The sequence below is a fragment of the Trichomycterus rosablanca genome, chromosome 2 (assembly GCF_030014385.1).
Source record: "Trichomycterus rosablanca isolate fTriRos1 chromosome 2, fTriRos1.hap1, whole genome shotgun sequence".
NCBI lineage: Eukaryota > Metazoa > Chordata > Actinopteri > Siluriformes > Trichomycteridae > Trichomycterus > Trichomycterus rosablanca.
Genome location: NC_085989.1, coordinates 40,555,737 through 40,578,837, shown reverse-complemented (window position 1 = coordinate 40,578,837; position 23,101 = coordinate 40,555,737). Strand labels below are relative to the sequence as shown.

The 23,101-nt window shown below is 40.0% G+C and overlaps 1 protein-coding gene across 1 annotated transcript in view; it reads right to left on the bottom strand.

Moving 5' to 3' along the window:
* The window catches only part of gcgra (glucagon receptor a), a 148,004-nt gene that overhangs the window by 22,464 nt on the left and 102,439 nt on the right, over window positions 1-23,101 (bottom strand). The window contains exons 2-9 of the mRNA XM_063015746.1: window positions 20,577-20,734; window positions 10,099-10,195; window positions 7,629-7,736; window positions 6,954-7,057; window positions 6,748-6,854; window positions 4,285-4,450; window positions 3,827-3,995; window positions 1,075-1,135 (exon numbers count right to left, since the gene is read on the bottom strand). Of these exons, the coding sequence (XP_062871816.1) occupies window positions 1,075-1,135; window positions 3,827-3,995; window positions 4,285-4,450; window positions 6,748-6,854; window positions 6,954-7,057; window positions 7,629-7,736; window positions 10,099-10,195; window positions 20,577-20,627 (863 nt within the window). The 5' untranslated portion in view covers window positions 20,628-20,734. The remainder of the gene's footprint in view (window positions 1-1,074; window positions 1,136-3,826; window positions 3,996-4,284; window positions 4,451-6,747; window positions 6,855-6,953; window positions 7,058-7,628; window positions 7,737-10,098; window positions 10,196-20,576; window positions 20,735-23,101) is intronic.

Sequence of the window (23,101 nt, the reverse complement as noted above, 5' to 3'; positions counted from 1 at the left end):
AGTCATAACAGCAAAATAGTGCACTACTAAGTACTAAAGATGCAGTTCATGAAGGGTTTGAATAATTTTGAGATTGCAGTAGTGATTAAAATTAACATTTTGTGTTGAATTTGGAAAAACCACGTTAGTGTTTTATGTGAATTGTGTTCAGCTAATTAACTGGCAACCTGCCTTTTTTAATGAATGAATGATTGAAACATTTTGCTAATAAATCTGCAATGGACAAACTGCTAATCACAGCTTAACAATGACATTTCGGATACTAAGAAACTAGATGAAACCACCCATTTTTAGCATAGACATTATAAACTTATCATATTTATTAAGCTGTGGTAATGTCCCAATCTTGCAGGTCACGTCTGCATGTGAAATATGCTTCCAATTTGAGAATGAAGTTTCATTTTGATAGCTTTATAAATATCAGATGTCAAACATTTACATACACTTGCAAGGAAAAAATGAGAGTAATAAATATACATACAGCAACCCTTACTACTTTACATTCATTGGAATGAGCCTAAAGGTCGCCCACCTGTCAAGCGTATAATTAAATCAACAGGTTGTTTACAATAAAAACATACATGTAATAATTCATTTATTTTAAGTAATGACTTCATCCTAATATGGTCACTTGTAGGGTCAGAGCCCAAATTGGAAACACTGGCTGCAAGAAAGAACTATGCCCTGGACACCACAAAGCACTATACACATACACCACTTCACACTCTCTTCTAGAAAACATTTCTTGGAATGGGATGAAACTGGACAAAAAATACAAGCAGACATGTCAGACATTCACAGACACATATACCAAAATTTAAGCCAAGGATTAAACTTTCAATTTTGAAGCTGTGCAGCACCAACACCACCTGTTAAGCCACCATGCCACACGAGTGACTCATTGAGTGATAAACTACATTAAAATTAGTTTATTTAAAATAAAATGTAACTGAAATGCTTACGACTGCAGCCGTAAAGTGATTGACTCAGTTATGGTGATCTCTGTTCTAGAGTCATTTAGAAAATCTCTGCCCAGATACAGAACATAATTGATATGATTCATCATGTACTTACTCTTCATTCTCGTAAATATACTTTACAATAATCCAGGGCAGGACAAAGATCAGTGGAGCTCCTGTAGAAGAGAGAAAGATTGCGTTACATGACAGTGTTTCATTCATAACTTAAGGCTTCATTTTCTTTAATAAATGTTGAGGTGTTCAGTAATCTGATTTAAGCGCTTATGTGATTTCAATGACTCATCCAGGAGGTCACAAAAGAGCCAAGATTAACATCTTAAGAGCCGCAGGCCTTACTTGCCTCAGTTAAGGTCAATGTACACAATATCACAATAAAAACAAGAGCATCACTGGGAAAGTTGCAAGACGCAAACCACTACTGACTAAAACGAACACAAAGGAACGTCTCACAGTTTTCAATGAAAAATCTAGATGACCCCCAAGACTTTTGGGATCATATTCTGTGGACTGATTAAAAACTGGAACTTTGGGTCTTGTTTCATCAGGCCTAAAGCTAAAGCTGAGTTGAAATTTCAATTTTGATTTTACCACCATGCCAGGGCGGCACGGTGGCTAAGTGGGTAGCACTGTCGCCTCACAGCAAGAAAATCCTGGGTTCGATCCCCAGGTGGGGCGGTCCGGGTCCTTTCTGTGTGGAGTTTGCATGTTCTCCCCATGTCTGCGTGGGTTTACTCCGGGTGCTCCGGTTTCCTCCCACAGTCCAAAGACGTGCAAGTGAGGTAAATTGGAGATGCAGAATTGTCCATGACTGTGATTGATATAACCTTGTGTAATGAGTAACTACCGTTCCTGTCATGAATGTAACCAAAGTGTAAAACATGACGTTAAAATCCTAATAAACAAACAAACAAACAATATCACAATAAAAACAGCATCACTGGGAAAGTTGTAAGACGCAAACCACTACTGACTAAAACGAACTCAAAGAAACGTCTCACAGTTTTCAATGAAAAATCTAGATGACCCCCAAGACTTTTGGGATATTCTGTATACTGATTAAAAACTGGAACTTTGGGTCTTGTTTCATCAGGCCCAAAGCTAAAGCTAAATTTCAATTTTGATTTTACCACCATGCCAGGGCGGCACTGTCGCCTCACAGCAAGAAGGTCCTGGGTTCGATCCCCAGGTTGGGCGGTCTGGGTCCTTTCTGTGTGTAGTTTGCATGTTCTCCCCGTGTCTGTGTGGGTTTCCTCCGGGTGCTCCGGTTTCCTCCCACAGTCCAATGGCATGCAAGTGAGGTGAATTGAAGATACTAAATTATCCATGACTATGTTTGATATAACCTTGTGAACTGATGAACCTTGTGTAATGAGTGACTACCATTCCTGTCATGAATGTAACCAAATTGTAAAACATGACGTTAAAATCCTACTAAACAAAAAAACAAACCACCATGCCAACTAATAATGTAAAAGGTGTAAAATAAGTAAAAGTCACTAGATGCTATTATAACTTTGTGCATTGATCAGCTGAGACAAAAGCCTTTTAGGGACAAACACTCAAGGTGGTTAGGCATTTCAATTATGGTTATACCAAGGAGCCAACACAAAAAAGGTCACAAGAAGGTGATTTACGCACATTTTCAATGGGTTTTCAATGGGCTAGAGTTTCTGTTACAATCCGTTCTGGCTTCCCACATTTTTTTTCATCAGGCAATCAGTTAATTAGCCCAATTGCACTGTATCTACTATTTATTCTTAACATTATTCTCGATTAACAGCCATTGATGAAGGTGATATACACCGATCAGCCATAACATTAAAACCACCTCCTTGTTTCTACACTCACTGTCCATTTTATTAGCTCCACTTACCATATAGAAGCACTTTGTAGTTCTACAATTACTGACTGTAGTCCATCTGTTTCCCTGCATGCTTTGTTAGCCCCCTTTTGTGCTGCTCTTCAATGGTCAGGACCCCCACAGGACCACTACAGAGTAGGTATTATTTAGGTGGTGGATCATTCTCAGCACTGCAGTGACACTGACATGGTGGTGGTGTGTTAGTGTGTGTTGTGCTGGTATGAGTGGATCAGACACAGCAATGCTGATGGAGTTTTTAAACACCTCACTGTCACTGCTGGACTGAGAATAGTCCACCAACCAAAAATATATCCAGCCAACAGCGCTTCGTGGGCAGCGTCCTGTGACCACTGATGAAGGTCTAGAAGATGACCAACTCAAACAGCAGCAATAGATGAGCGATCGTCTCTGACTTTACATCTACAAGTGGGACCAACTAGGTAGGAGTGTCTAATAGAGTCCAGCAGCGCTTCTGTGTCTGATCCACTCATACCAGCACAACACACACTAACACACAACCACCATGTCAGTGTCACTGCAGTGCTGAGAATGATCCTCCACCTAAATAATACCTGCTCTGTAGTGGTCCTGTGGGGGTCCTGACCATTGAAGAACAGGGTGAAAGCAGGCTAAAAAGGTAGAGAAACAAATGGACTACAGTCAGTAATTGTAGAACTACAGAGTGCTTCTATATGGTAAGTGGAGCTGATAAAATGGACTGTGAGTGTAGAAACAAGGAGGTGGTTTTAATGTTATGGCTGATCAGTGTATATTGCAACTAAGATGTCCTGTGGTGGCACCATTTAGTCAAGAGAAATTACTAGCAGAGTGGCAGTATGTTCCAATTCTGGCCACACAAAATTGGTTCTATATAAGACCAGGTTTTTTGGCAGACATAGGTGGCAACCCTGAAAAAGTGGTACCTGGCTATGAAAAAATGAAAATCTGATCAGTTATAAGGCAATATCATTCGTAAATGTCTCACCCCATCCGATGCAAAGGTATACACTGAAGTGGTTTCCTTCAGTCAGCACAGTCACTGCCAGCAGGTTGTGCAGGTAGATGCCCTCCACCAGCAACCAGTAGCTGTTCGCTATGATACTGTACTGCATCATCACTATAGCAAACCTGCAGCCCACATCCGGCTGCAAGACCTACAATACAAATTAGTACAGAGTATATTATGTTATGTTACTATTATTTATCATTAATGCAAATAGTTACTCAACGACCATATAATGTCACATTTCTTATAGTAATAATTCTTGTCAGGATGGATACTTATAGATGGATACTTATAGAAAAAGGCTTTTAAATGGCAGAGGTACTGCCAACTAACTACTCCAACACCTTGAGCCAATACCTTGAGCAGGAGTGTTTAAGCACTTAATTCTACAGAACAAAGACAATGCTAAAATGTAATAAAAAGTGGTGGGTTCTGACCTCATTCTTGACAAACAGCTCCATCTCGAGTTCTGTGGTTGTGACAGGGTTGATATTTAGGTTGGCTCTCTCTAGCAAGGCATCCTTAATGAGGATGGCCAGGGCTCGCAGGATGAAGGAGGCAAACAGGTTCATGTGAATGTTGTTCCTCATGCAGTGCAGCCTCCTGAAAACATCAAAGGACAGTCATAAAGTCCAAGAACTGTGTCCACATTTGGCAATTTGAAGAAATAATCAATGAGGTTGTCACGGGTTAGCTAAAGGTAACTGCTTTGAAACTTACAGACTAATAGCCCTTCCATTTAAGGTTTCCTCCAAAGCCATTGCCACCCCCCTTATGTGTCTATGCCAGGAGACAAGCCTGGTCAGTAGTACCCAGCTAGCCCCTAGTAGTCAACTGATGTTGTTTTCTTGTGCCAAAGTATCCCCATAGACTTACATCTAGTGGTCCAATGCTGACCACAGAAAGGAGGAGTGGTCAAGAAAAAGTGTGAATAATGATTCTCCTCTTTAAATACAGAAGCCTACTTAAATGCATTAAATTATAATTGGCAGGTTGTTATGCCGGGTATGTCTGCAAATATTGTGTCAGAAACTACGTGTTTCATGGGAATTTCACATTAATGAAATGACATGAAAAGGAGTAGACCATATATACATATTATACACTGATTGCCCATAACATTAAAACCACCTCCTTGTTTCTACACTGACTGCCCATTTCATTAGAAGCACTTTGTAATTCTACAATTACTGACTGTAGTCCATCTGTTTCTCGACATGCATTGTTAGCCTCCTTTCATGCTGTTCTTCAATGGTCAGGACTCTCCCAGGACCACCACAGAGTAGGTATTATTTGGGTGGCGGATCATTCTCAGCACTGCAGTGACACTGACATGGTGATGGTGAGTTAGTGTGTGTTGTGCTGGTATGAGTGAATAAACACCTCACTGTCACTGCTGGACTGAGAATAGTCCACCAACCAAAAATATCCAGCCAACAGCGCCCAGTGGGCAGCGTCCTGTGACCACTGATGAAGATCTAGAAGATGACCAACTCAAACAGCAGCAATAGATGAGCGATCGTCTCTGACTTTACATCTACAAGGTGGACCAACTAGGTAGGAGTAAATTATTGAGGCTTAAGGGCCTTGCTCAGTGGCCCATTGTGGCAAACTGGCAGTGGTAGGGGTTTAAACAACCCCAGAACAACCTTCTGAGCTACCATTGCCCTGATAATTGAGGTACACAAAATAGTTCTAATTATGGTATTTACAGTTGTGGTTACTTGGATTTATAAATTTTTATACAACATGCAAACTCCGCACAGAAAGGACCCGGACCGCCCCACCTGGGGATCAAACCCAGGACCTACTTGCTGTGAGGCGACAGTGCTACCCACTAAGCCACCGTGCCGCCCTATTTTTCTTTATTGAAATGACTACATATATGTTGGCAGGTCAATGTTTTTCTTGAATACATGCAATACAGAAATGGGGACGACTTGCACGTAAGTCGCAAACACAGCGACTCGACTCAACTCAAACTCGTTTCAAATGACTCAGACTTGACTCATGACTCGCAAAAAAATGACTCGTAAACAACAAGAGTCGCTAGCGTCAGCATGTGCTGAAAGATCGCTTTTCTGAACCAATCAGACCTTCTGATTTTAATTGTTAGTAAGATATGCTGTTAATTGCATGTATTTAGTTTGCAGCGTCACATAGATGATGTGTTAATGAAACGCTTGATTGGCTTTCTAATGTTCGTGTTTTACTTCACAACCGGGAAAAGTTTGGAGGTTTTTAATTATTAGCACATTTACAAAATAACGGATTATATTCCTAATGGGACAACACACGGTTATAAATTAAAAAGCATCTGAAAGAACATAAGCTAAGGTAAGCAGTGGTTAACAAAACGTATCAGTTTAAGCTTTTAACTGGTACCTTTTTGTTAAGGAAATTACATTCATTTGCACAATGACTAGGAAAGTAAAGGCACTCAGTAAAACGGCAAAATACAGTTGCTAATCTGTTGTTGTTTTTTATCTGAACTTACATATTATTTGTTTATTTCTACGCTACATTTCCAATATATGTTTTATGTACTGTATATTATATTGACTCGTGCCTTGACTCGGACCCTAGTCTAAAGACTCGTGACTTGACTCGGACTTTAGTCTAAAGACTTGTGACTTGACTTGGACTCCAGCCTAAAGACTCTTGACTTGACTCGGTCTGGTATTTTGTGACTTGTGAACATCTCTGATGCAATAAAAAAATTCTAATGATACAAAGTTCGTATATGTCCACTTATATCTGAATATAATGTATTTTATACTAAACAATCAAGAATACCAATAATGTTAACCATAATTGTACCATTATGGACCAAATGGAGTTTGTTAGAGGATGAGCATAAATGTATTGTTTTACCAAATAAAGTTAAGAGTTTGAATTACCTGAATGCCACCAGGATCCCCAGTGCCAGCACCAGCGCCCCCAGTGAGAGGGAGTACCCAACAGTGTATATGACCCTAAATTTACTAAGAATTCTTCCATAGTATTGCTAAAAAACACAAACGTAGATATGATGATTATTTGTGTTGCCATGGCAGCAGTGATGCTAAGGTTTTACTATAATTTTCTCAATTTATTTTGGACCTACCGTATCTGTCTCGGCCAGGTCATTTGCTTCACACTCACTTGTGTTCTTCTGCTTAGCCCACTGACCATCTGCATCACAGTCCAGATACACCAAGCCATGCTTGACTGCAGAAGACACAGACACACCACACACATCCAGTTTTACTGTGCTTTTCATTTATAAAATTATGTTACTATACAGAGTTGACTACACTGAACAGGCATAACATTATAACTACTGACAGGTGAAGTGAATAACACTGATTATCTCTTTATCACAGCATCTGTTAGTGGGTGGGATATATTAGGCAGCATTGTGACAGCTAGACGACTGGGTCAGAGCATCTCCAAAACTGCAGCTCTTGTGGGGTGTTCTGGGGCGGTCTGCAGTGGTCAGTATCTATCAAAAGTGGTCAAGGAAGGAACAGTGGTAAACCGGCGACAGGGTCATGGGTGGCCAAGGCCAAGGCAGACCAGTCAGGGTGCCCATGCTGACCCCTGTCCACTGCCGAAAGCGCCAACAATGGGCACGTGAGCATCAGAACTGGACCACGGAGCAATGAAGGAAGGTGGCCTGGTCTAATGAATCACACAATATTAAGAAGGTGGTCATAATGTTATACCTGATTGGTGTATATCTGGTATTTAAATTGCAGTATCACCTTAAACACACACACACACATACAAATGTTCTCACCTGCTGGATATGAGTACAGGTACTTGGGACAGGGTACACTCACTGTAGTGTTGGGCTGCCCATCCGGCCAGCAGGCATATTTATCGAATGTCCTGTTACATACAAGCCCTGCAGAAGAGATACAGATAATGAACTGTCATTACCTAATATGTAATATCCACTCTATAATAATTGGCAGCCCTTGTAAGGATCAGTAAAAAAGGTTATATGAAATTCACTTTTGGTAAATTAGCTTAATCTCACATTAAGAAAAATCGTATCTTTAAATAAGGTACATTTTGTCCAAAAAGAATGTTCCTCAATAATTGGCACCCCTACATTTAATAATTTGTACAACCTCTCTTTTAAACACTTTTATACCACCTTAGAAGGTCAGAGAGGGAATTTAATTTATACTGAATCTCTCTAGATCCTTCAGGGTCCTCTCTAGTGTATTTCTTTCTTAAGGTCACTCCACATGTTTTCTATGCAGGTTAGATAAGAGCACTAAATTGACCATGGCAGAATCCTGATTTTATGTTCAGTAAAGCATTTCTTTGTGTTGATCTGGACATAAGTTTTGAATCACTGTCCTGCTAGGAGAGCCAATGATGCCCTATTTTTAGTTTATTGGCAGAGGCAGACACATATGATTTAAAATCCTGAATCGTAAATTGAAAAGTCCTGGTATTTCTTGGAGTCCCAGAGCATTTGGAGGCAAACAATTCCATAACATCACAAACACTTCACCCTGTTTAACAGTAGGCATAAGGTTATTTTCAGTGTAGTTACCTTTCTTTTTACAACAAATCTACATTAAGGGCCTAAAACAAACTTGGGTTTTCAAACGGGCAAGTCTGTAACAGTTTCAGTAGATTGGAACTATTTACTACTTGCCTTAACTGTAGGTACAAGCATTTTCAGATGAGTGGCTATTTTGTAGACATCCTTTAATGAAGGCCTACACACTTTCCCTTATTTAAACTGTGTGTTCTCTTGTCTTTCCAATGTTTCAGAATTACTAAGAGAAATTCTCCTGTATCTTCTCCTGTAGATATACACGAGGGTTCTTCAAAACATTTCCGCACTTTTTTAAACTCTATTTATTAAGAACTGATGCCATTGATGCACCACTGCTTTCACATCATCACATGAAAATCTTCTTTCCCTTAAAGCTTTGTTCATACATGACCAATTACTACTCCTCCTGCCCTCACCGTTTTAAATATATATATATATATATATATATATATATATATATATATATATATATATATATATATATATGGGTCCTTAAGCAAAGCCCTTAACCCTCTCTGCTCAAGGGGCGCGGTACGATGGCTGACCCTGTGCTCTGACCACAGCTTCCAAACAAGCTGGGATATGTGAAGAAAGAATTTCATTGTACTGTACACCTGTATATGTATATATGACACATAAAGGATATCTTAAATAATAGTGACAAATGTGCTTTTGGTAAAAAAACCCCCAATGTTTTACCTTAACATGGATGCCAATAATTGTGGAGTGGACTGTTTATCATTAAAATATGACATTTTCTTTTGAAGGGTGGCATTTTTGGCTGTAGTAATTAGCTGTTCTGAGCTGTTGCAGCAATTTGTTAGTTATTCCTAAAACAACTGTAGTATGATAACATGCTAAGCATTTAGCAAAGAAGCAAAGAATTTATTTTTGTAAGCATTACAGAAATAGCTTAGTCATTCAGGTATTAGACTAGTAATCAGAAGGTTACTGGGTTAAACCCTGCCACCACCCAGTTGCCACTGCTGTTGAGTAAGCAACTCCTGTGGAGTGGAGGGCTTTTGGGTACACACCTATAACATGACTAGCAGAAGATGCAGATGTACACAATTCTTTGCTGAGTTGCAGCCCTTTAACTACTGTGCCAACAATGCAGCTCCTTATGGATATGACAGGAACCTGGCATGTTTGCACCAAAAATTTCAGGAAATCACTACGGATTACATTACAAGTACATTATCACAGATTGGACTCCAATTATTTACATTATTATTAATTTTTTGTGCTAGTTATAACTTTTAGTTTCAATGAATTCTGTGTTAATTAATTCAAATTAATGATCTGTGTAAATCCTATTCTCCAGGCCACCCAAGGAGGATGTGGGTTCCTGCTGAGTCTGGTTCCTCTCAATGTTTCTTCCTGTAATTTTAAGGGAGTTTTTCTTTGCCGCTGTCACCCCTCGGCTTGCTTAACACAGTTTTTGGTCTGTCGGTCCTGGATTCAGTAAAGTTGCTTTTAAATGATGTCTATTGTAAAAAGTGCAATACAAATACATTTGACTTGACTTTTAATTAAAACTAAATCAATGCAAATCATAAAAAAGTCTGCCTGATGGATATCCCACTACGCTGGTCTTAATGAAGAACCTAAGAGTTCATTCTTGATCTAATCAGCAGGTGCTCTTATAATGGCTGCTGATATTCACAAATTGGTAACTAAATAAACTTACCTGTGACTGGTGCTTCCCTGCTGTGATTTTCCATACATTCATCTTTATAGCTGATCCAGCCTTTCATCAAAAGTTTCACAGACAAAGCCGAGGACACCTGAGACATAAACAATCGCCGCAACACATTTATTACCTTGACTTCTATTATCGTCTGCAACATATCAGTTACAAGTAATAGACTTTAAATTAGGTGTATAAATCATCAGACCAAACTAACCAGCTACCAGATGGATCCCAACACTGCACATATTCCATGACAAAAAAGATGGACTGGACTGCAGATTTCATAATAAAGCAAATTAATCATTCACTTCTGAGTAAATTGCTGTTTTATGCTGCTATAAAACTAATAATGCCTTCACGTCAGTGTTTGCACAAATGATCTATTTAAAATGTTATAATATAGGATGATATCTATTGTTTCCTCAGTAGCAGCAAGGCACTCAGGTCCTGATGAAGCAAAACACCTACATGTGTTGCACTACCAACATGTTTGACTGTTGCTATAAGACAAATTTATTTTATCTGTCAACTTTTAGCGAAGTCTGGCAAGCAGCAGTGTGTGACAATGCACACACTGTCTCCTGCCACACCCTTCACTGATTGGTTCATTTGGACTGATTAGTTCCAGCTGCCCTCTATGAAAGAGGAAGGCTGGAAGACAGACGGAGGGAACTATTTTGGCATTGTTGGTGACTGTTTTGTTTGGCAGGTTTCTTAACCCTGTTTTGCTCCCTGGTTCCTAGCTCTTGTTACTAGCCATGTTTCTAGCTCTTGTTACTTGCCATGTTTCTAGCTCTTGTTACTAGTCATGTTCCTAGCTCTTGTTACTTGCCATGTTTCTAGCTCATGTTATGCTACCTATGTTTCTAGCTCATGTTACGCTAGCTCTTTGTTTTGCCTGGTTAGCCTAGTTTTGCCTTGTTTGCCTAGTTTTGCCTTGTATGCCTAGTTTTTGTTAATAAATCCTTTGTTTCTTTGTTACATCTCTGCGTGTGTGTCCGCCCCTTTGTCCTGTCTTAGACCCCGCGTGACATAATAGTTCCCCTCTTAGGACGCAGCGAGATGAATTTTGTTCCAGGGTTTCCTGAATTTGTCTCTATGAGGTTTCCTCAGACCTTTCCGCTCTGTACGCCAGCTCTCTATGATGGAAGCGACCCTTGGGTTGAGGGCTTCCTTCTTCAGAGCCAGCTCTACCTGCAAGACCTTCTTGACCCTCAGCCTACTGAAACACATAAGGTATTGTTTATGATGTCAAAGCTGAAGTGTGCTGCGCAAGAATGGGCTAGGCAGCTCTGGTCTGAGAAGGGAGCTGAGCTGAACTCGGTTAAGGTGTTTGAAGGAACCCATATGAGTTTGGTATAGGGAAGTTGGCGAAACCTCCCTTACCCATTGGAGACGCTCCACGCAGCAAAGCGCCCACTGTAGCGTATGCCCGGCATCCAGTGTCTGCTGGGGATGTGAAAATTCCCCCAGTACCCACTGCCGATGTGGTGCCAGTGCCCGTGCCAGTGCCCGCTCAAAATGCTCGTGACCGTCCCACATCTATGTTAGGAGCCAGTCTTGACTGCGAGTTCAGTTTTGTTTCTTGTAATGACCCCAAAGGCTCAAGGGGTTCTTTTGTTTTTTCGCCGGCTCCAGTTCCTTGTGGTCGAGTGTATCTCCGTCCTCTGCCACTTCGGTTAGTTTCTAGTTTGTCGGTCTCTGACTGTGCTAAAGGGAATTTAGCAGTTCAGAAGACCATGGATTCTTTGTTTGTAGTCTCGGGTCCTCCAGCCACCCAGTCAGAGTCAAACTGTTCCAAGTTTTCACTAGTTTACCCTCTAGGGTCCAAGCAGCTGATTCAGAACGCCACTTCAGGGTCCAAGCAGCTGATTCAGGACGCCACTTCAGGGTCCAAGCAGCTGATTCAGGACGCCACTTCAGGGTCCAAGCAGCTGACTCCGGATGCCTCTTCGCCAGGGTCCTCGCAGCTGACTCCGGACGCCTCGCAACTGATGCTGCGATCCAAGTCGGTGCCCCCTGATGGCACTTTTGTTCTCAAGTCAACGCCCCCCGATGGCGCTTCTGGTCTCTCGTCGGTGCCCCCCGTTGGTGCTTTTGGTTTTCCGTCAGCGGCCTGCGTGCCAGTGCCTTTGTCATGCCTGCCCCAAGGCATTCTAAATGACTTTAAATTTGCCCCGCAGGGCCCAGGACCTCCTTGTTTTCAGGAGTAGTGCCTTCGGGGGGGGGGGGGGGGGGTTCTGTGACAATGAGCTCCTGTCTGGGATTGTTTTCCTATTAAAAATCCAGATTTTATTTGGTGATCAGTTTAAATTCTGCTCCAATAGGTTCCTTTCATGTTCGCTTTACCAAATGCAAACAAGTTGCTCCATACTACGTATAATGCTCCCACCACCATACTTCCCGGTTTTTGTGTTGTGTTCTTGTAATAATAATCTGGAAGAGTTCTGTTTCTGCTTCATTTGATTTGTCCAAATGTTTGTGTGCAAGTATTAGTTAGTGCTTTTTATTTAGTAGAGAAGTTTCAGGTGTATAGAAACAGAGATAATTGCTGGTGCTCATTATTCCAGTTCCTTTCAGGTCAGCAGAGCTAGAACTCTCTAAATGGCTGCTGGTTTTCTATTAATCTAAGAGGATTTATAAAATATTGTGTGACACACCTGTTCAGACATGATCTGTGGTTCCATCTGTGGTACCACTTGCAGATAGAAGCATTTGTACAGGGATGTTTTATGACGTTCGCTATGGTTCTGTGGCTTTCTTATATTCATAAATTGTTTCACATTTTTGTCCCTGAGAATTTTAGAAAGCTCATTTACATTGACCATGAATGCTACTTTTGTCTTTTACCACTGCTTTATCCTATTCAGGGTCACCCTGGAAAGTCTATTACAGGGCAAACACATCCACACAGACCTGGGGAGGACTTTAATATCTTAAATTAACATTACTGCATGTTTTTGGACTGTGGAAAAAACCCATGCAGACATGATGGAAACATGCAAACTCCACACAGAAAAGACCCGAACCCCTCCACCTGGGAATTGAACCCAGGACCTTCTTGATGTGAGGTGACAGTGTTACTCACCAAGCCACCGCCCGTGAATTCTTCTTGTTATGGGAAATTTTCCCAGCCAGTGGTAATATCTCAATCTTATTTTTTATTTGCAGAATTAATATATAAAACTGTATTTATTAAATATGCTAATATAAAGATGTATAGAGAAAGAAGTCTTTTTTGCTTCGCTCTATAAACTGTAAATGATGTAATGCATCTAGATGGAGATAAAATCACTATGACCTTTCATCTACAACTCTGCTTTATGTCTTAAGGTGCTACATCATTACAAATTGTCATCTTTGCATAATAAATGTGGTGGTTTGTTAGTGTATAATACTGAGGTTTGTGTGTGTGTGTGTGTCTGCATGTGTGTGAGAAATTTTAATCCATTCACCTTAGCAGATCAGGCTGGATTTGTTTGGATTGCAACTGACAACTGACTACAACACCGCTCACACACTGAACACTGCTCCTGCTGCTCATAGACTTCTGCAACACCTCACAGGTCATCCTTCCTTTTCTTTATCGCCTTATATTTAATTTATTTAATTTTATTTACTATTTATTTTCATTATAAATCCACTCTTAATTTTATCTATTAAGAGTTTGCTAGGTCAATCAGAATATACAAAACCCAAAGCTTAGATAGGCTCCAGCTCCCCTGCAACCCTGATTAGGATAAGCGGTTTAGAAAGTGGGCGAGTGGGATTTCCAAGAGAAGAGCACTGTTGCCTCATTAACACATTAATGCGCATGTGCAAACGTTCTCTAAACGCTATCGGAGTTTTCTAAAAGTGCGTCGTTCACCCAAAGACACGCAAATATGGACATTTCAGAAGCTTCCTGTCCAACACACTGATGTAAGTTAACAATGATTAACAAATTAAAGCTGCAGCATCAGCGGTTTTTTCATATTATTAGCATGAACATTGTTCAGATATCCACCTACCACTTTTACCGATTACTAAATTTGTTTGGAATTCATTGACTGCAAAACAAATGAAGACACATCCATTATTTTTAAAAACTCACCTGCGGACAAATAGTTCCTCAGATAACTTCTGTATTAGACCGGCAGAGGAGAGATTCATGGTGCTGAGGAACATGCAGCACGTCTTTAACCCTTTAATGATCTCAACAAGAACTCAACTTATCCAACTTATTATTAATTATTTTTCAGCTGTTGGCTTCAAGTTAGAAATGGTGTTTTCTTAAAGTAAGAATACCAATATTTTTTTTGTTTAACACATGCCATTCAGTGAGTAGATATGGCCCCAAAGAATATTATTTAAATACAGCTTAGTTTACTTGATTTGAATTAATGGTTGAACAGATCATTAAAGGGATAAAAGTGCCACACGTTTTGTTATACTCTCTTGAGTTTTGCTTTAAATTAATTATGCCCAAATTATTTTTTGTTATTGAAATATACTACCCAAATAAAAAAATGGGACAGTATAGAAAATGCAAATAAAATAGATGCAGTGTTTCTTACATTTACATCGACTCACATTCTAAAAACGTTGGAACAAGAACATTTAGGGCTAGTAATAAATTAAAACAACTAAATAATGACGTGATTGTAAACAGGTGATGTGAACAGTTAATTATGTTCAGATGAAAGGAAGAAAACAGGTTAATTGTTAAGGTGGTTTACTGGCTTAAAAAACAATCTTTATATTTAAATGACCGCTTCCATTTATACTAAAAACATTTACTTTTACTTCTACTTTTAATACTTAAGTACATTTTATATCAAATTACTTTTGATACTTAAGTACATTAAACATTAGACTTTTACTCAAGTAATATTCTAAAAGGTGACTTTTACTTCTATCAAAGTAAATTTCTGGTTAGATACTTGTACTTTTACTCAAGTATGGCCTTTCGGTACTTTATACATCACTGCCCACCGTGACCTGGAATAGGATAAAGCGGTGGGAAACAGACAATGAATGAATGAACTTAACCAGAAACAATAACAAGTATTTTGGGGTTTAATGGGGTTGGGTTCAGGGCTTTGTGCTGTCCACTGGACAATGAATCTCGCTTTGTACACAGAAACACAGTCATGTGTGGGTGAGTGAGATTTCCAAATTAAGAAAAGCACTGTTGCCTCACAGAAATAATGTTCTGGGTTTGATTCCCAGGTGGAGTGGTATGGGTCCTTTCTGTATGGAGTTTGCATGTTCTCCCCATGCTCACGTGGATTTCCTCCAAAGACATGCTGTCAGATTAATTAGAGCTATTAAAATTGCCCTAGGTGTGAATATGTGTGTGGGTGTTTGTCCTGTGATGAACTGGTGACTTGTCCAGGGTGTTTCCTACCTTTCACCCAGTGAACGGTACCCACCGTGACCCTGAATAGGATAAAGCGGTGGGAAACAGACAATGAATGAATGAACTTAACCAGAAACAATAACAAGAATTCTGGAGTTTAACAGGGTTCAGGTTAGGGCTTTGTGCTGTCCACTGACAATGAATCTCGCTTTGTGCACAGAAACAGTCATGGTGAAACAGAAAGAATATAGACAAAAATTTGAAAGCCAAAAAACATTAAAACCACCTTTCTGTTTCCACACTCACTGTCCATTTTATCAGCTCCACTTATCATACAGGAGCACTTTGTAGCTCTTCAATTACTGACTGTAGTCCATCTGTTTCTCTACATACCTTTTTAGCCTGCTTTCACACTGTTTTTCAATGGTCAGGACCCCCACAGAGCAGGTATTGTTTAGGTGGTGGATCATTCTCAGCGCTGCAGTGACAATAACATGGTGGTGGTGTGTTACTGTGTGTTGTGCTGGTATGAGTGGATCAGACACAGCAGCTCTGCTGGAGTTTTTAAATACCATGTCCACTCACTGTCCACTCTATTAGACACTCCTACCTAGTTCGTCCACCTTGTAGATGTAAAGTCAGAGACGATCGCTCATCTATTGCTGCTGTTTGAGTTGGTCATCTTCTAGACTTTCATCAGTGATCACAGAATGCTGCCCATGGGGTGCCGTTGGCTGGATAATTTTGGTTGGTGGACTATTCTCAGTCCAGCAGTGACAGTGAGCACTGTTGCCTCATTAACACATTAATGCGCATGTGCAAACGTTCTCTAAACGCTATCGGAGTTTTCTAAAAGTGCGTCGTTCACCCAAAGACACGCAAATATGGACATTTCAGAAGCTTCCTGTCCAACACACTGATGTAAGTTAACAATGATTAACAAATTAAAGCTGCAGCATCAGCGGTTTTTTCATATTATTAGCATGAACATTGTTCAGATATCCACCTACCACTTTTACCGATTACTAAATTTGTTTGGAATTCATTGACTGCAAAACAAATGAAGACACATCCATTATTTTTAAAAACTCACCTGCGGACAAATAGTTCCTCAGATAACTTCTGTATTAGACCGGCAGAGGAGAGATTCATGGTGCTGAGGAACATGCAGCACGTCTTTAACCCTTTAATGATCTCAACAAGAACTCAACTTATCCAACTTATTATTAATTATTTTTCAGCTGTTGGCTTCAAGTTAGAAATGGTGTTTTCTTAAAGTAAGAATACCAATATTTTTTTTGTTTAACACATGCCATTCAGTGAGTAGATATGGCCCCAAAGAATATTATTTAAATACAGCTTAGTTTACTTGATTTGAATTAATGGTTGAACAGATCATTAAAGGGATAAAAGTGCCACACGTTTTGTTATACTCTCTTGAGTTTTGCTTTAAATTAATTATGCCCAAATTATTTTTTGTTATTGAAATATACTACCCAAATAAAAAAATGGGACAGTATAGAAAATGCAAATAAAATAGATGCAGTGTTTCTTACATTTACATCGACTCACATTCTAAAAACGTTGGAACAAGAACATTTAGGGCTAGTAATAAATTAAAACAACTAAATAATGACGTGATTGTAAACAGGTGATGTGAACAGTTAATTATGTTCAGATGAAAGGAAGAAAACAGGTTAATTGTTAAGGTGGTTTACTGGCTTAAAAAACAATCTTTATATTTAAATGACCGCTTCCATTTATACTAAAAACATTTACTTTTACTTCTACTTTTAATACTTAAGTACATTTTATATCAAATTACTTTTGATACTTAAGTACATTAAACATTAGACTTTTACTCAAGTAATATTCTAAAAGGTGACTTTTACTTCTATCAAAGTAAATTTCTGGTTAGATACTTGTACTTTTACTCAAGTATGGCCTTTCGGTACTTTATACATCACTGCCCACCGTGACCTGGAATAGGATAAAGCGGTGGGAAACAGACAATGAATGAATGAACTTAACCAGAAACAATAACAAGTATTTTGGGGTTTAATGGGGTTGGGTTCAGGGCTTTGTGCTGTCCACTGGACAATGAATCTCGCTTTGTACACAGAAACACAGTCATGTGTGGGTGAGTGAGATTTCCAAATTAAGAAAAGCACTGTTGCCTCACAGAAATAATGTTCTGGGTTTGATTCCCAGGTGGAGTGGTATGGGTCCTTTCTGTATGGAGTTTGCATGTTCTCCCCATGCTCACGTGGATTTCCTCCAAAGACATGCTGTCAGATTAATTAGAGCTATTAAAATTGCCCTAGGTGTGAATATGTGTGTGGGTGTTTGTCCTGTGATGAACTGGTGACTTGTCCAGGGTGTTTCCTACCTTTCACCCAGTGAACGGTACCCACCGTGACCCTGAATAGGATAAAGCGGTGGGAAACAGACAATGAATGAATGAACTTAACCAGAAACAATAACAAGAATTCTGGAGTTTAACAGGGTTCAGGTTAGGGCTTTGTGCTGTCCACTGACAATGAATCTCGCTTTGTGCACAGAAACAGTCATGGTGAAACAGAAAGAATATAGACAAAAATTTGAAAGCCAAAAAACATTAAAACCACCTTTCTGTTTCCACACTCACTGTCCATTTTATCAGCTCCACTTATCATACAGGAGCACTTTGTAGCTCTTCAATTACTGACTGTAGTCCATCTGTTTCTCTACATACCTTTTTAGCCTGCTTTCACACTGTTTTTCAATGGTCAGGACCCCCACAGAGCAGGTATTGTTTAGGTGGTGGATCATTCTCAGCGCTGCAGTGACAATAACATGGTGGTGGTGTGTTACTGTGTGTTGTGCTGGTATGAGTGGATCAGACACAGCAGCTCTGCTGGAGTTTTTAAATACCATGTCCACTCACTGTCCACTCTATTAGACACTCCTACCTAGTTCGTCCACCTTGTAGATGTAAAGTCAGAGACGATCGCTCATCTATTGCTGCTGTTTGAGTTGGTCATCTTCTAGACTTTCATCAGTGATCACAGAATGCTGCCCATGGGGTGCCGTTGGCTGGATAATTTTGGTTGGTGGACTATTCTCAGTCCAGCAGTGACAGTGAGGTGTTTAAAAACTCCAGCAGCACCGCTGTGTCTTATCCACTCATACCAGCACAACACACACTAACACACCACCACCATGTCAGTGTCACTGCAGTGCTGAGAATGATCCACCACCCAAATAATACCTACTCTGTAGTGGTCCTGGGAGAGTCCTGACCATTGAAGAACATTGTTGGGGGCTAACAAAGCATGCAGAGAAACAGATGGACTACAGTCAGTAATTGTAGAACTACAAAGTGCTTCTATATTGTAAGTGGAGCAGATAAAATGGATAGTGACTGTAGAAACAAGGAGGTGGTTTTAATGTTATGGTTGATTGGTGTATATTGGTATACAAACCCCCATTTTCATAAAAGTTGGGACATTTTTTATGCAGTAAAGTAAGAATCTGTGATTCATTAATTCTTTTAACCCTTTATTTAATTGACAAAAGTAGAAAGATTTCCAATCTTTTCACTGACCAACTTATTTTGTGAATATGAACACGTGGAATTTGATGTCTGCAACACACTCATAAAAGTTGGGACAGGGGCATATTTAGCACTGTGTTGCATCACCTTTCATAATAATGACATGTCTTAATGGTTTGGGAACTGAGTAGACTAACTGTTGCAATTTTGCAAGTGGAATTTTTGCCCATTCTTGCTTGTTACAAAACTCTCTCATTCCTGAATCTGTACCCTGAAGAGTGGCTGTAATTGACTAATAATCAACCTCATCAAGCGAAATCTTTCCTCTCTGCAAGCTACTCAATAGTCCATGTCCTATTGTTCTCTTCATCATGTGCAATACAATTTCAAGAATGGATGAGCTAAAATGTGGACTCATCTGACTATAGCACAGTTTTCACTGTCTTTCAGCTCATCTGAGATGAACTCGGGTCAACGAACAGAATAGTGTAGAGTAGAGTTAATGCATAGAACTACGACTTGGTCGTAAAATTTGTATCAGTATTTTTTAAGATTCTGACAGTTTCATGGTATATCACAGTAGGTTTTTTTTTATATGACTGGGGCTTTTTATATGTCTGTGAAATTCTACTGTCATAAGTACATAGAATATAAAACATTTTCATTTCACCATGTATATAATGAATATTTTGAGTACTATAAGCTTTGCTTGGCCCTACAAAATAACACAAGATATGATGGAATCAGTACACGTGAAACAGTTGCAATAAATAAATTTTTTATTGTTTGTTTAATATTTAAGTATTATACAATTACCCTTAGCTCCCCCTTTAACAAATAAAACCACATTTGCAAACTCCACTGCACAACTTGATCACAGATCTTTTGTAGAAAAGTGGATGACTTTATATATCACCGCTTCCAGTCCACTTATAACAATGGTTAAGCAACTGATCTAAAGTATTTTCGCCCGTTTTGTCGTAAGACATACCTTGCTGGAATCCAGTGTTTTATTATTGCTCTGAAAAGCTCTGTCTATAGAGGAATCGTGTCCTTGCATATGTGGATTGTTACTGTGTGCCGTGGCTCGACAAACCATGCAGTATATAGTGTTTTAGTCTGTTCTAAACTGCTGACACGCCTAATTTCTTTGGCAGGTTTTTCCAGTGCATATTTGGTCTTCCTCTCTTCATCCTACATCTGTTTTTGTTAATTTTTTCCACCATATTGAGGAATCCTCTTTTATCTGTTAACACTGTTGTGTTAACGCTACCTGGCTAACTCATGAGCTGTATCTAATCTGCACAGTGCTCCATAGCGTTTTTAGCGCACGAACCATATTATATGATTTGCTGCCTACTGAAGCCTACAGCTGTGCATTAACGATGATATGATATGGTATGGCAATATTTGATTGATATGCCAGACCCTCTGAAACCCTGACTGAACAGACCAAATGTAGTATGTGTGAAAGTGGGCTGGTGCTGCATGTAAAAATAGTTACATAGTCCAATTAAAAAGAGAAAAGCAACATTGAGAGAGGAGTGGGGGACTGAAGATAAAAAAGAACAGCAGAAAATGAAGAATAAATGCACATACCTGGGTACAGGAGAAAAGGATGATCAGGCTCAGTAGAAACACCTGTGACATCCCTTAGTCGTGCTGCTGCCTATGCTGGCGTTAGGTGGGGAGCCTGAGGGTGGACGAGGTGGGTATCACCTCATAGGAGAACTTTAAGGGTCACCACACTGCCTAAACTAAACACATAACAAACAAAAGAAGACCACAAACACTTAGACCTTATAGAAAAGAATGCTTTTATTTGTCGTAGATACACTGATCTGCCATAACATTAAAACCTCCTTGTTTCTACACTCACTGCCCATTTTATCAGCTCCACTAACCATATAGAAGGGTGGTGGATCATTCTCAGCACTGCAGTGACACTGACATGGTGGTGGTGTGTCAGTGTGTGTTGTGCTGGTATGAATGAATAAGACACAGCAGCGCTGGTGTAGTTTTTAAACACCTCACTGTCACTGCTGGACTGAGAATAGTCCACCAACCAAAAATATCCAGCCAACAGCGCCCCGTGGGCAGTGTCCTGTGACCACTGATGAAAATCTAGAAGATGACCAACTCAAACAGCAGCAAAAGATGAGTGATCGTCTCTGACTTTACATCTACAAGGTGGACCAACTAGGTAGGAGTGTCTAATAGAGTGGACAGTGAGTGGACACTCATACCAGCACAGTGTCACTGCAGTGCTGAGAATGATCCACCATCAAAATAATACCTGCTCTGTGGTCCTGTGGGGGTCCTGACTATTGAAGAACTGGGTGAAAGCAAGCTAAAAAGTATGTAGAGAAATAGATGGTCTACAGTCAGTAACTGTAGAACTTCAAAGTGCTTCTATATGGTAAGTGGAGCTGATAAAATAGACAGAGAGTGTAGAAACAAGTAGGTGGTCATGATGTTATGGCTGATCAGTGTACATATACAGATGTTTGGAAGCTGGGGTCAGAACCCAGAGTCAGCGATTGTACGGCACCCCTGGGGCACAGAGGGTTAAGGGCCTTGCTCAAGGGTCCAACAGTGGCTGCATGGGAGATCTGCGATTTGAACTCACAACCTCTCAATTAATTCTCCAAAGCTCTACCCACCAGGCTACTACTGTCCCCTGTCTATTATTTACACCTCTGGATTACACCACGCATGGGGTTTAAACCATGTGCATTTACACCATGTTTGTTTAGCATGTACTCTGTTTTTGCAGATAATTACATCTCTGCACTCCGACACATACACATACACACACACAAACACACCTACACTACATTACACCTACATTTTATATTCATAATTACTATCTGCAACAAATCCTGACACTTCAGATCAATTATATGCCAACAGGTGCTAATTAAGGCCCTGTTACATTCAAAATCATGTCCATGTTGCTGTGTATTGATGCATGTTTCTATGTATTTTGTCCATATTTAGTCGTGTGAATAATAACCATATTCAAACCCTTGATATATTGTCAACAGCAGTATAGAAAAAGACATATATACACATTTAAATGTTACTTTTGAAGCAAACTGAAAGAGATAGTCACCATTATCTTTACTGTCATGACATCATACACCGATCAGGCTTAACATTATGACCACCTTCCTAATATTATGTTGGTTCCCTTTTTGCTGCCAAAACAGTCCTGACACGTCGAGGCATGGACTCCACTTGACCTCTGAAGGTGTGCTGTGGTATCTGGCACCAAGTTGTTATCAGCAGATCCTTTAACTCCTGTAAGTTGTGAGGTGGGGCCTCCATGGATCGGACTTGTTTGTCCAGCACATCCCACAGATGCTCGATTGGATTGAGATCTGGGGAATTTGGAGACCACGTCAACACCTCAAACACATTGTTGTGCTCCTCAAACCATTCCTGAACAGCATTATCCTGCTGAAAGAGGCCACAGCCATCAGGGAATACCATTTCCATGAAAGGGTGTACATGATCTGCAACAATGCTTAGGTAGGTGGTACAGGTCAAGGTAACATCCACATGGATGGCAGGACCCAAGGGTTCCTAGCAGATCATTACCCATTGTCTGTTGGACCAGCTTTCGCTTCCCACGTGCACTCAATGAGCCTTGGCTGCCCATGACCCTGTCGCCGGTTTACCACTGTTCCTTCCTTGAACCACTTTTGATAGATACTGACCACTGCAGACCGGGAACACCCCACAAGAGCTGCAGTTTTGGATATGCTCTGACCCAGTCGTCTAGCCATCACAATTTGGCCCTTGCTCAAATCCTTTTTTCCTGCTTCTAACATCAACTTTGAGAATAAAATGTTCACTTGCTGCCTAATATATCCCACCCACTAACAGGTGCCGTGATGAAGAGATAACCAGTGTTATTCACTTCACCTGTCAGTGATCATAATGTTATGCCTCACCGGTGTATATGATTGCTGTCTTATCACTATGGAGACATTTCATTGTCCGTTCTTGTTAGGTGGAAATTCCTAACCTAATAAAACCCTCACCCATTCTACCCAATTCTAGTCTTCCTGAACTTTCAATTGATATATGCCTCAATTACACTTTGGCTGATGTCTGCA